The sequence below is a fragment of the Macaca mulatta genome, chromosome 1 (assembly GCF_049350105.2).
Source record: "Macaca mulatta isolate MMU2019108-1 chromosome 1, T2T-MMU8v2.0, whole genome shotgun sequence".
Taxonomy (NCBI): domain Eukaryota; kingdom Metazoa; phylum Chordata; class Mammalia; order Primates; family Cercopithecidae; genus Macaca; species Macaca mulatta.
The window spans coordinates 158,730,454-158,744,391 of record NC_133406.1 but is presented as its reverse complement, the minus strand read 5'-3'; the positions used below and the strand labels follow the sequence as shown (position 1 = coordinate 158,744,391).

Genomic DNA, 13,938 nt, shown 5'->3' with positions numbered 1-13,938 from the left:
TCCGCCTCCTGGGTTCAAGCGATTCTCCTGCCTCAGCCTCCCGAGTAGCTGGGATTACAGGCGCCTGCCACCATGCCTGGCTAATTTTTGTATTTTTAGTAGAGTTGGGGTTTCACCACATTGGCCAGGCTGGTCTCGAACTCCTGACCTCAGGCAATCCGCCCGCCTCGGCCTCCCAAAGTGCTGGGATTACAGGTGTGATAAATCTCCTAATATTCTTAGAGGAATCAGCTACACCAAACACAGAATTTCAGGCTGACATGGGAAGCCAAAGAATCTATTCTGTTCATTCACTTAGACTCTAGCTTTATCTTTAGTACTATTAATTAAGTTAGGTATTTATACATAATTGGTATATTCCTTTTCTGTACAACTCAAGAAAATCCTTTTATTTTGAGTTTTACTTGTAGACACAGATATAAATGGTATGGAACATTCAGCATAATCGGGACTAATCCCAGCTAAGGCATAGAAACTTGTTCTTTCTTGAAGAAGTCCCTGATGTTTTGAATTTTGATTATCTGTAGTTTTCCCAGGAAGGCAAAGTGTGAAATATGTGAGTTAAATGTTTCAGTTTATTGTATTATGTCTGTCAATATAATAATTTGTAAGATTTCAAAAACAAAGATTTTCTGAAATAGTTGCTTCTTTTAAAGATGTGAATTAGAATAATTGCCGAGACATATTTTGATAGAAGAAACAAGACCTTAGTTAAAGATATTGCAGAAGCCCCCAGATGGCTTCCTTAACGTTACTTAAGGTAGAATCAGGACCATAAGTTTATCACTGGGAAAATTGGAAAATGATGGAATCATAGATTTATAATCTCTTCCTACCCTTATATGGTTGCTGAACTTGAGACCTAGATGCTTCTTAATTACCGCAGTCCTCGAAGGGGCAGGTTGAGCTACGATTCTATATAGTGTGCTCTTGATCCGAATCTTGACTTCTTCATTAAGATGACTGATTGATCTAGGTACACGTCTCAAGGAAACACAGATTCAGAAACTTCTGTTAGTTACTTCTCTTATCTTCTCATCACATTTATTACCATTAAGTTTTGGGAGGTTTAGTAATTATTATTTAATGCTTATTGTGGATCTTGGTCATTTTCTTGCATATTTAATTCTAATAAGATTATTAATTTCTTGAAGGCGGCAGCTATATCTTAATCTATTTTATAATACCTTTAGAACCTAACACAGGACCAGTTACTACATAAAGTAAAAAAAAGTAATGAATAACACTCATTTTAGCACTGGATATCCATTAAAAATGTCTAGGAAATACTGGATATTCATTGACTTGAATGAACATACATGAAATTATAGTGCTAATGTGATCACTTTATGTTAAAGGCAAGAAATGTAAGCTTAGATAACACTATATTGACGTAGTTTGCAAATGAATTGTATCATTTATTAATTACAAAGGCAGTGTGCTATAGCACTTCACAAAACTTTCTTCAGCTTCTTACTGTGTATTCTTTATAGTTAATTTTTCACATATGTATATAATTATTATTTTTTGAGATGTAGTCTTGCTCTGTCTCCAGGGCTGGAGTGCAATGGTACGATCTCGGCTCACTGCAGCCTCCACCTCCCGGGTTCAAGCGATTCTCCTCCCTCAGCCTCCTGACTAGCTGGGATTACAGGTGCCCGCCACCAGGCCTAGCTAATTTTTGTATTTTAGTAGAGATGGGGTTTCGCCACGTTGGCCAGGCTGGTCTCGAACTTCTGACCTCAGGTGATCCACCCACCTCTGCCTCCCAAAGTGCTGGGATTTACAGGCGTGAGCCACCTCGCCCAGCCAATTTTTCGTGTTTGTTTTTAAGATCATTTGGCACATTTTACTCAGATTACCTCATTACCTCCAAGAAACCTCTGACGGTGATATTGATGATCTAATATATGACAGATCCTGGTCATTATTATTTCATTTAGTGGTTGTATATATAGACCAAGAGGGAATTTGAATATTGATTCAGGGAATGGTTAGTAACAGTGATTTATGGACAAAGGATCCAGTGCAGTGAGCCAAACATAAGATTGCATCTTATGGGTGAGCCACGTTGAGTTTTTTCTGTTATTCTTGCCCAAATGATGATTAGTCCATAATCTTATAGATGTTAATATTAAAACATTTGTTTTAATTAAAGATGCATTGCTAGTTATATTGGAGGAAATATGTATATATTTTTTGACTTACTATGAGCAACTTCTCTAGTAGTTTGGTTGATAAAATTTATCAGTGTAATTAGTTAACTTATAACATATAATTTAGGCACTTTAGTAATGAGTAAATTAAGATAGCTCAACTGGAAATAGTAAAAATTAAGTTAATATTTAGCTGTTATTACCTAAGGGATGTTTTGCTCATGTAAACATTTTGAAAATCAACTCATTATTCTTGTGGTATTTCCTCACTTTCAGAACAAGATGATTTTGTTCTGTATTCATTTTTTTATTCAAAAGGAAAAGATAGTAAAATAAGTTTATCTGGTCTACATAATTAGTAGTGATTTTAGAACATAGGCTTATTTCTCAGCCCTTCTGCTTCCTTACTGTCCTTGAGTAGGTTAAGTTTTCTGCTTTTAAGATAAAATGGAGGCAATATATATTTCTTAAGGTTGTTGGGAAAATTACATGAAAGAGTAAGCACACTGTTATCTGTCTAGTTTAGCTGTAATTTTTTTGGGAGCCTAACTGTGTGCAAGGCAGTTACAACTTTTTATTAGGATGAGTTATTTTTAAACTACAGTGTAATCTCCCTGTGGATGAGAAATTTTTTTTCTTTTTTTCCTCAGTGCACAACATATGTAATAGGTGTTCAGTAAATATTTGTTGAAGGAATAATTTGGTGAATAGTGGAAGGAATGGCTTTCTAGTTAGCCTTGATTGGGATCTAAGCTCTGCTACTTATTAGCTGGGTAATTTCGTTTGAGTTATTTTACCATTCTGAGCCTCAGATTTCTGACCTTTATAATACTGATCCTGCTTTTTTTTGTAAGGATTAGTGATATGTTTCTGATACAGTATTTCAGACAACACAGAAGTTAGCTTTTTCCCAATTTGGGGTAAAGAAAAAGTTATTTTTTAGATGGCAGTCCTCTCCAATTTTAAAAGACATTGTATTGCCTCTGAACTTTTTTTTTCTTTTTTTCTTTTTTTTTTTTGTTTTTGATATGGAGTCTTGCTGTGTCATCCAGGCTCACTGCAACCTCCACCCCCTGGATTCAAGCAATTCTCCTGCCTCCACCTCCTGAGTAGCTGGGATTACAGGCACGCACCACCACGCCCAGCTAATTTTTTGTGTATTTTTAGTAGAGACGGCGTTTCACCATGTTGGTCAGGCTGGTCTCGATCTCTTGACCTTATGATCCGCCCGCCTTGGCCTCCCAAAGTGCTGGGATTACAGGAGTGAGCCACCGTGCTGCCTGGCCTGAACTTTCTAATAGTCTAGAGTCCTCATGCATTTTTTTTTTTTGAGTTGAATTACAAGTACTATGACTAGAAATATTTCCTGAGTGTCTACTATGTCTGTGAAACGAAGAAATTTTAGTAAAGGGTGAGACCAATGATGAATGTTAAGGGGACTTTTGTATAAATAGTTTAATTAATGTCTTCTAGAGTTGATAGCCGTGCCTGCAGAAAGAAGTTGGAGAAAGAGGGTAGTGACTAGTGGCTGGCCATGTGGTTCTAAAATCTCTATGAGCATTGCCACCTCCAACCTTACCCTGATGAAGGAAAGAAAATAAACTCAAACCCCAAAGAATGCTGAATATCTGAAGCTTCTAAGAGCCTTTCTGATTAGCTGACTCACTGAAGGAAAACTCCCAGGGGTAATGATGTGTTCTCTGATGTTAAGAAGGGGAAATCTAGTCTGTAAAGATTACACATAAAATATTTCTGAAAAGTGAATAACCTGATTGAGGTTCAGCTAAAGTGAAATAAAACTGTAATTTATTTTTTATTTTGTAAGCCTTTGCATAGAAAATGAAAAGGCAGGGTTGGGTTAGTATCATCCTTTTTTGTGTTTGTTTGTTTTGGTAAAATATAGAAAAGTGACTTTTGTTAGTAAATTCTTTCTCATAATGATTATAATTTTATGATGCAAATAAGATCAGAGACTGATTTTGTAAAGCTGGCTTCAGTTTTCATTTAGAGTTGACATATATTTAGTACATAGAATTTAGGCTTACCTAAAACATTAATGTTTCATTTTACACAGCATTGGTGCATAATAACAAGGATGGGTGACGTAGTTCTCATGCTTAGCTGGCTCTTTTCTTTTCCTGTTCTCTTGGTGCTTATAATTGTTTTGGGCTTAATATCCAGTTTGCAGTAGTTCACTGTACATGAGTAGAAACCAAAAATAAAGCTTTAGATAGCACTCCTTATGGTGGCTTTGCTCCTAGTAGAATATCAACATTAGTTAACCAGTTTTAGAAAATTGTAGTTTAATTTTCTTTTGCCCTTATTAATTTGAAATGTGTTATACTCTATTTCTTTCAATGATGCTTATCAATAAACATTTTATTTTTTCTATATTTGTTAAATAAGCTTCATCACATAATAAGGCTAGATGTGATTTCCTGGTAGTGTAGTGTAAATATGTGGCTTAAAATTAGTTAACAGTGTTGTCCTTTTAAGGAGACACTGCACAGGATATTTAATGCAGCTAATAAATGGAAGCAGGTTACTGTCTGAAAGACTACAGCTGACTGTACGTTGCAAGTAGTGTATAAAACATTGAGGTCTGTTGGGATATACACAGCTGAAGCATATTCCTGGAAGTCACTGCTCAGCTTTGGAAGGTTTGGTAGTAATGATGCATTACTTGACTTTTTACATGACAGAGTAATAGGATATTTAGATTTTAAAAAATGACAGAGGTTTGGTAGACAATGGTTTGTGGTTTATAGGAACAAGGTTAGGATGAAATTGTTTGAATCTTATTTGAAGGATAAGGAAAAAGCAGAGGTGGGAGTAGGTTGTACGTTAGAAGTGGTTTGGATTTTTGACAGTCATAGTCATTTATAGTTTAAGTAGAAATCGGCGGTATCCTGTTTTACTAAGAAGTGAACCATTACTTAGCAAGCATTACCAGGAGCTTCACCATGCACTACACCTCTACTCTCCCAGTTCCTCCCCCACTTCATCCTAAGCTCTTTGATGTTCTTGGAAAAAGGTTTTCTAAAACTCAAAAGAAAGTTATTAATGTGGGAATCATTTGAAGTAATCTTTTCTGTTTGTTAAAAGGAAATTTAATAGACCTTTTCTGGTTTTGTTACTTGTTTTTGTTTTGCTTTGTGAAATGCTGTTACTGAGTTTTTGCAGTTACAGAATTTGAAGGACAAATATTAGCTGTATCTATGCCAGTGGTTTGGCTCCAATATGATTTAGAAGGAATGCCTTCTTGGGATTAGTGTCATCATATTTGATTATTTATTCGTTCTATTCTTAGCTGATTGTGGTTTGTTAGATATTTCAACTTTCATTAACTTTTGTTTAATGGAAGGTTGTTTAAAACTTGGGTCACAGCAATAAAATCGTTTGATTTAGTTTCCAAATTGCACTTAAAGCTTGAGGTTTTGGAAATAATTTTATTTGATGTAAAAGTGATTGGGCACAGGTTGTAGAATGATAAAAATAAATTTGATATTCTTTTCACTTATTCATTACACAGGCAGATTGACTTAAGCTTTATTTTCATAAAAGATGCCATGATTTTATACATTCTAGAACCTATTTCCATTTGTCTGAAAGAACCACTTACACTGTCTCATAATTGAATGATATGTACTTTTAAAATTGTGTTTCACATTCTCAAACTGTCAGAATACACTGAATTTTTAGTATATAAAAATTTTCATGAGGTATTCTTTCCTGGCCAGAGACCACAATAGAGGTCTTGATTGTGTGGTTTCCTCCTCCTTTTTCCCTTCACTAACAGAGGTTTTCCTATCTTGGCAGCTGTTTCCTACAAGGCAGTCATCAGTCCCTGATTTCTTCCTTCTTCCTCCTTCCCACAAACAAGGGCTCTTTTGAATAGTGGATGACTGAAGACAGACTGATCTTGGATCACTTTAAGAAAGTGGAAACGTGTGCAAGAGTTGAGCATGTGGGCAAGCTGCCTGTATGCACTAGCTCATTGAAATCAAACAATGAAAACTTGGACAGTAAAAATTCTTTGCTTGGAATCTAGAGTGGTCCAAAGGCTGACTTTATTTTACTTGTAGCAGTAATGCACTTCATCTAAATTATTCTGATTGCTGATCAGATCATTGAACAGACTGTAAGGATATAAGGAATTGTTCATTGATGGCCCTTTGAATGTGACAAGCCATGAGATTATCTGATTTTTTTAAATGCTTTACATAGAATAACTTTCAGTTTTAAGGCAGGCACATTGCTACAGCAGTTGTAAACTGCAGGTTCACTTTTGGTTTTGGTTACTTTTGAATAGTGTATGGGAGCTCAGAGTGAAAAATGTATAGAGCCAGCCAGCTAGTTTTGCAGGGATGTGTGCCATGTGTCTCCATCAGATTAATTTTGGATACGTCATTCTTCTTTTTGAGGAAGTTTGCATTTTCCTTTGTTTCTTTGGACAGATAAGCATCTGAGGTGTTCTTAAATGGTATACTACTGATGTTGGTGATGCCCCCCTCCCCTGTGTCTTCAGTGCTTTCAGAGAGACCTAAAACTTGGACCAATTCGTAGCAGGATCCTTAGGGAAGCATTTACATCTCTGAAACTACGGGCCTGAATGATTTCAGATTAATTTCTTACATTATTTTTGTTGTGTTCTTAATAAAGCAAGATATTACCTTTATAGGTAATAAGTGTTTCAAACCGTTTAGCATCTGCCTACTTTTCCATTCAGGTTACATTATAATGAACTGATAGTAAAATGTAGTGTACTGCTAATAGCATCTTGTATGATACGCTATATGAAGCATGTAGTAAATGCACAGTAGGTCAGATAATGTGCAAGAACTCAAAAGTTATCAGGAAAATTTTGTTTTCTAAATTTTCTCTATGGTTTAGTGAGAGCATCGAAGTGATGTAATGAGTTTGTTTTACTGAGTTATATATATATAACCTCAGAAAGGGAGGGAAGAATTCCCTCACTGCTGCACTTTATAGAACTCTTTAGTTGCAGGAGGTTAAGAATGACTGGAGAAAACTTGGTGTAAGAGTATTACTTAGAAGAAAATAATAGGAAACGAACATGAAGAAACTGTAAGATGTTCCTTTAACAGAAAAGTTTGTAATTTCCTTTCCCTCAGAGGCTAAATGAGGAGGCTAGATATATTTGGGAAATGCCTTCATTTTATGTGTATTATAAGGCTAATGTTTGCTGTGATTCCTCACACAAGCTCAGAAAGAAGTAAAACACTTGGACAGAACCCAGCAAATGACCTGGTCTCATGTGATCCTAGAAGCCGAGAAACACTAAGTCATACTTCTGAAGTTTTTGTATACTCTTCAGTTTGGAGAACTGGATCCATAGGGGCTATGAAAACCTAGCAGTCAGGGAAATAAGTTTGACTTGGTCATTAGGAATGTGGCATTTCCAGAATCCCTTTGTATATGGCATTATTTTGCCATGTAGAAATTTTGGCAATTTCACTTGTCAAAAAGGCAGTCAACCTTTTTGGGCTTTGACTGTTTTCAGAATGTAAGATTCAGATATCCAGTGTATAGGAGCGGCTTCCATAGTGGACATAGAATCAAAATATGTTTTATATTCAGGAGAGAGAGAGAGGAACGGAGAGAGAGAATTGTCATTTCTGCAATTTTTTGTGATGTAGAAAGACCATAGAGTAAATGATGGATTTGTTTGTTTTTCAGATATGAAGATCAATGATGCAGACTGCTGGTTTTGATGAAGCTGGGCATTTATAACTAGATTCATTAAGGAATACAAAGAAAATATTTAAAGGGATCAATAATGGTGTCTTCTGGTTGCAGAATGCGAAGTCTGTGGTTTATCATTGTAATCAGCTTCTTACCGAATACAGAAGGTAAGATCCAGTTTACATTTTGTTTTTTAAATCCAGAAGAACTTGAACTATACAATCTTCTTTATATGGAAGTACCTAGAATATTCATTTATTATTTTAAAAATAGTCATTAAAATGATTTCCTGAATATTGAATTCTTTATTAGGTGGTTGAGTTCTTTTGGTAACACAGATACGATATGGAAAGTGCTAGATATGTGAGTTTATATTTTATATACATTTATGAAATATAACCATTCTAAATAATCCCGAGGGAACTAAATGAAAGCTCTGTTTTTTTTTTTTGGTATACATTTTGCATTTATTCACTACATTTATTTTAGTAAAATGGAAAGTATTTTGTGGAAACTCATCTTTAGTTACATTTCCTTAAGTGTGGGCATAATTCTAAAATTCCTAAGTTAAAATTTTTAATCTTTTATGAAAAGTTACTTTTTAATAATAGTTCATCTTTTTATGTTTGTATCTTTAGCTATATATATGTGTGTATATGTATATACTTTGTAATGTTAAATTTGCAGAAATATAATAATTATTTCTTTGTACTTAAAAGTAGATGTGGACTTTTTCTTAAGCACTATTGCATTAAACATTTTTATAAATCTAGGAATAGTAATGAGTGTATTTTTCAAGACAGACCTGAGTTTTAAAGAAATTAATATACTTTTGAAGCCTAATGAAATAATTGGAACCATCATTTATTAACTACTATATAGATTTCTGGTATCCGCTGTTTTCTTAGTCTTAAATATTATTTCCATATGAAAATAACACACATGCAGGTGTTTTTTAGAGTAGGCTAGAAGTTAATATGGAGCTAAGATGTATAAATTTTATAGCTAGTTGATAGTGGCAGTTATTGGCATGAAAATGTATTAATCTTGTAAAGTGTGTGAAGGGTATAAAATCTCTGAGAAATGCATATAAAATATAATGGATTAAAAAATTCCAATTAAATATGCTTGAAAAAATGTTTAAGAATTAAAAAATTGCTTTTCTATGTACTTTTAAGTGATCTCACTTATACTTGTTATTAAAATGATAGGTGGAGAAGGGGCATACTGTCAACTAATAGAAGCGTATTATTCCATTGTCTCTGTAATAAGCTTCAAAATAACATTTTAATTTTGCTGAAAGAATTTTACTTGAATTGCTTGTTCCAGAGTTACATTTTATCATATTCTCCTTGTCCCTCTAGTCCCCTACCTTCAGTGTATTGATATAATGTAATATAATTTAAATAAATAACAAATTTAGAAATACTTAAAGTAAGAATTTCTGTATTCAGAAAGTAAATAGTGTTCACTTGGGTTTAAGTCACACTTGGAAGTTACAATCTTTGGGTTAATATTTTATTTTCAGATGACATTGTTCTTTACTTTAGAACTTAAGATGCATCTTATCTAACATCATATGTAATCTCTCTGAATGAATAATACTATTATGATAAACAGTGAACAGGAATTGTGTTTAATAATATAAATTTCTGGCTTGGATTGTTGTGAAAATCTTGTATGTAGTCTGATGATTTTGCGTCTCATTTTTGGCGGGAAAAAACCTAACTGAATTCCTGCTGTTATGTTTGAATGTTTTTTATACATTTAAAAAAGATTCCAGGTGTGGACCAATGGCTCATTAGTCCACATAATGAAAAAATTTCTAATCAGGTTAGAGACCACCTTGCTTGCACAGTAGCTTAGCTCAGTGGGGGGCTAGCAAACAGAGACTTTTTTCATGAGATACTGCAGCTTTATTTTCAGTGTCATCTATCAGGTCAGGATTCATATCTGCTGTTAGGAGAAATTTCATTTTTGGCGCATCAGGCCAGGGGGTATTGCTTCTGAAGCACTTCCCTCCTATGAGTAAAAAGAACCTGGGACGAACCCATACTGCTAATTGTAAGAGTATACACAGTTAATACACACTGTTAGAACATTGATCCAGTATCGCATGGGTTTGTTTTAGAAAGAGAAAGTCTTACATGACATGATAGTCGTTTATTGCCAGAAAGCAGATAATGCTCTGTGAACATCTATAGAGAAAGCCAATCAACGTTAGGTAAGAAGGCATAGGAAGGCAGATAAATTTCTTTTAGGCCCTTACATGATTGTAACCTTTTAACATCTTACAGAGTTTAGTTCTTTTTGTACCAATTTCTAGGTTCTTGCAGGTAAACTCAGATAAGTTTTCCTGAGTGATTTCTTCCCTGTTTCCTCATTTATTGAGTGATTAAATTGAGCTGCATGCTTAGGATTCAGAAATACACAAGGAAAAATAATGCATTAGGCACGGTTCTTTTTTCGTTTGTTTTATTTTATTTTTTATTTTCCCATAAGTTATTGGGGCACAGGTAGTATTTGGTTACATGAGTAAGTTCTTTAGTGGTGATTTTTGAGATCCTGGTGCACGCATCGCCCGAGCAGTATACACTGCACCATATATGTTGTCTTTTATTCCTCACCTCGCTCCCACTCTTCCCCCTAAGTCCCCAAAGTCCATTGTATCATTCTTATGTCTTTGTGTCCTCATAGCTTAGCTCCTACATATCAGTGAGAACATGGGATGTTTGGTTTTCCATTCCTGAGTTACTTCACTTAGAATGATAGTCTCCAGTCTGATCCAAGTGACTGCAAATGCTGTCAGTTCATTCCTTTTTATGGCTGAGTAGTAGTCCATCACATATGTATACACACACACACCCCACAGTTCCTTTATCCACTCGTTGATTGATGGGCATTTGGGTCAGTTCCATGATTTTGCAGTTGTGGTGCTATAAACATGTGAAGACACGGTTTTTACTCTTGAGAAGCTCATGGTCTTGTGCAGGGATTGAAACCTTAAATACCTGTTGGTGCCTTGAGGGCAGCGGACTTGAGGTCAGATAAGAAAGTGCTTGTCAGAGGACCTGTGATTACCATTCCAGTATTTAGCTTGGTTTTTCCAGTCTTCTGCCTTTCAGTAGAAATCAAACATTAGGATTTTTAAATAATGGCAGCTAATTAAGATTTTGTTTAAAAAACAAGCGTGTATATCGTAGAATAGCCATGGGTTATGCCTTTCTTTTTAGATCTTTTTTTTCCCCCTGTTACAGTTGTATTTTACCTTGGTACGTGATTTTAAAGGCTTCACATAATTTTGGATTTGCTTTACATCTGTACATAGTGAGATATACATTTCCAAATTCATAAGGACTTACTCTGTATTCAGGCAAACATTATAAATGTCATATTTTGTGTACACATAAAAGGGCAGATCACTAAGCATTTTTAAAGTTTGAACATGGTAAAAGCTAATTATGCAAAGGTTTAATTGTTAACATCTACCTATCTCTATCTTGAATCAAGTCTTATCCATTAAAATTTACCTGTTTCTGTAAAATAGGATTAATATTTTACATATTCTCTAAGCTTTTCCTATAACGTATTTTTGGGAAAGTTATATTTAGAATTTCCAAATAAAAATGATTTTATACAGACCATACTTTCAAAATATTTTGTAAATTTTTCTTATAATTGATTTTATTTCTAGAGAACTAATCTCAGATGCTTTAAAAGTCAGTTTTGTTGAGAGACTGGTGTGCTTTGATTCTTTCGGCCAGTTTTTATAAGCATAGTACCCACTGTGGAATCATGTATCAGTAAGTAGAAAGTAAATTGAATTTTTGTGTCCTAGAGAATTAAATTATGCTGTATAATGGAGCCTTGGCAAGCATAAGTTAGACACATGAAGGCTTGCTCAAGTGACAAGTTACAAATAATAGTACTCCTTCAGCAAAATCAGTAATATGGATTTCGGGTTGAATTCTTTATGCAATGAATATGTAATTAGATTTTATTAGTCAAAGTTTTACTTAATTACCTGAAATTACCTTGTTGCTTATCCTTATTTCAAAGAAAAATGTTATGCCAGGTATAAATGTGAGAGATGCCACAAATAGCTTTATGTATTTATTTTATATAAATCAAGAAAATATGGTAAACATAGTTGTAGAAATAGTTTCTTGCTAGTTTTTACTGTACTTTTAAGTTCTCTAAGTACATTTTATAATGACTTGAGTTAATGTTATCTCTCTACAAAATATGTGTCTGTAGGGTCTTTTCACTATTTTGGTAGAAGAAAAAAAGGCAGATTTAGGGGTTAAATATGAAATGGTGAAAACTGTTTCTGGCATATTTCCATAGATATTTCCTTCAGAATGGGCTGAATTTGGTGGAACGATTAGTAACTTTATTCTCCAAGGTTAAATGTAAGAAAGATTGATATAATTCAGACTACTGTATTCATTCCTCCTTTTTTCTTTCATTCTTTGATTTACACACGCATATAACAAAATCTGTATATATATACACATTCTTGTGTATATATATTTGCGTGCACATACACATACACACACACACACAACATGCAGTATGCTAGTGTCACAAGGGCAGGGAAATTTTGTTGTTGTTCATTGATGTCTTCAAGTGCCTTAACAATGCCTGGCTTATAGTAAGCACTCAATCCATAGCTGTCACATAAACAGAATAAATCTTTGAAGAGGTTCATAGTCTGTGTAATGAGGGAAAAGACAATGAGCAGTTGTAATAAGAATGTGATAAAGTGCCATAATAATGATATTCACAGAGGCATTGGGATGAGCGGTAGTTGGATGGTTGGATGTATGTCAGGAAATTCTTGTAGCTGGAAGTGTCATGAAACAACAGAATCACATGGAAGATCTGCAGTGGGGCCCAAGCATTAGTTAGCGTTTCTGACAAATTGCAGGGTGATGCTGATGGTGTTACTCAGCATCACACTATAAGAGCCACTGCATATTGTATGTGTGTGGGGGTGGTTGTGGTGAGGGTAGGGGTGCATGGGTGTAGACATGGTACAACTTTTTCGAAAGTATTTTTGGAAAAAATTATAAGTTGATTGATCATGATTCAGAAGTTAGTAACCAGTTGTTTCTTGGGAGCTAGTGGCTATTTCTTTGCAGATTGTTCTTTATTCCCCTGATTAGGCTTCTTGGGAATAATTTTAGTCTTCAGAAAAGGATTTTTTATTTTTCCTGCTTTTATTTATTTATTTATTTTGAGATGGGAGTCTCGTTTTGTCTCCCACGCTGGAGTGCAATGTCGTGATCTCAGCTCACTGCAACCTCCACCTCCTGGGTTCAAGGGATTCTCCTACTTCAGCCTCCCAAGTAACTGGGATTACAGTCATCTGCCACCATACCCAGCTAACTTTTGTATTTTTAGTAGAGACGGGGTTTTACCATATTGGCCTGCTGGTCTCTAACTCTTGACCTTGTGATCCACCCACCTTGACCTCCCAAAAGACTGGGATTACAGGCATGAGCCACCGCACCCAGCCTTTTTTGCTCTTTTCAACAGTATACTCAGAAAAAAAATTTGAAAAATTTACACCAAATTGGAAAAAAACATGTTTTTCCTCTTAGGAATAAATGCTCCATTTAGTAGAGCTCTTAAAACTCTTGTTTCAATTTATCTCTTTTCACTGTAATACCCTGGTTCTTTTCTTGTTGAGAATAACTACATGGCCAATGCTGTGATAACACTGATTTGATTTACTGTGGGGACTTCAGATTTCCCAATCTAACAAAATTGACTACTTTTGTTCATTTCAGTATATCTGATTATTTGACGTCTAGGAGGTAAATTTTCAGCAAGATACTTGGGGATTTGGCTGTAAACCTAATGGGAGTCACAATTCCCATTAAATTAATAGGAATTGTGTATCTGTGCTCGCTGCATAGCAAATGTAACTGTTTTTTAAATTCACAAATTTTGTAAATTAACATCCATCTAAAGCAATGCATTTTTAAACAATTACTATTATTATTATTATTTTTTTGAGACAGTGTATTGCTCTGTTGCTCAGGATGGAGTGTAGTGGCACAATCTCAGC

At 34.7% G+C, this 13,938-nt stretch overlaps 1 protein-coding gene across 40 annotated transcripts in view; it reads left to right on the top strand.

The window, feature by feature from the left end:
- The window catches only part of ADGRL2 (adhesion G protein-coupled receptor L2), a 293,729-nt gene that overhangs the window by 127,816 nt on the left and 151,975 nt on the right, over positions 1 to 13,938 (top strand). For all 40 annotated transcript variants that reach the window (XM_077988175.1, XM_077988115.1, XM_077988085.1 and 37 more), the window contains one exon: positions 7,857 to 8,029. In XM_077988175.1, coding sequence (XP_077844301.1) covers positions 7,957 to 8,029 — 73 coding nt within the window. In that variant the 5' untranslated portion in view covers positions 7,857 to 7,956. The remainder of the gene's footprint in view (positions 1 to 7,856; positions 8,030 to 13,938) is intronic.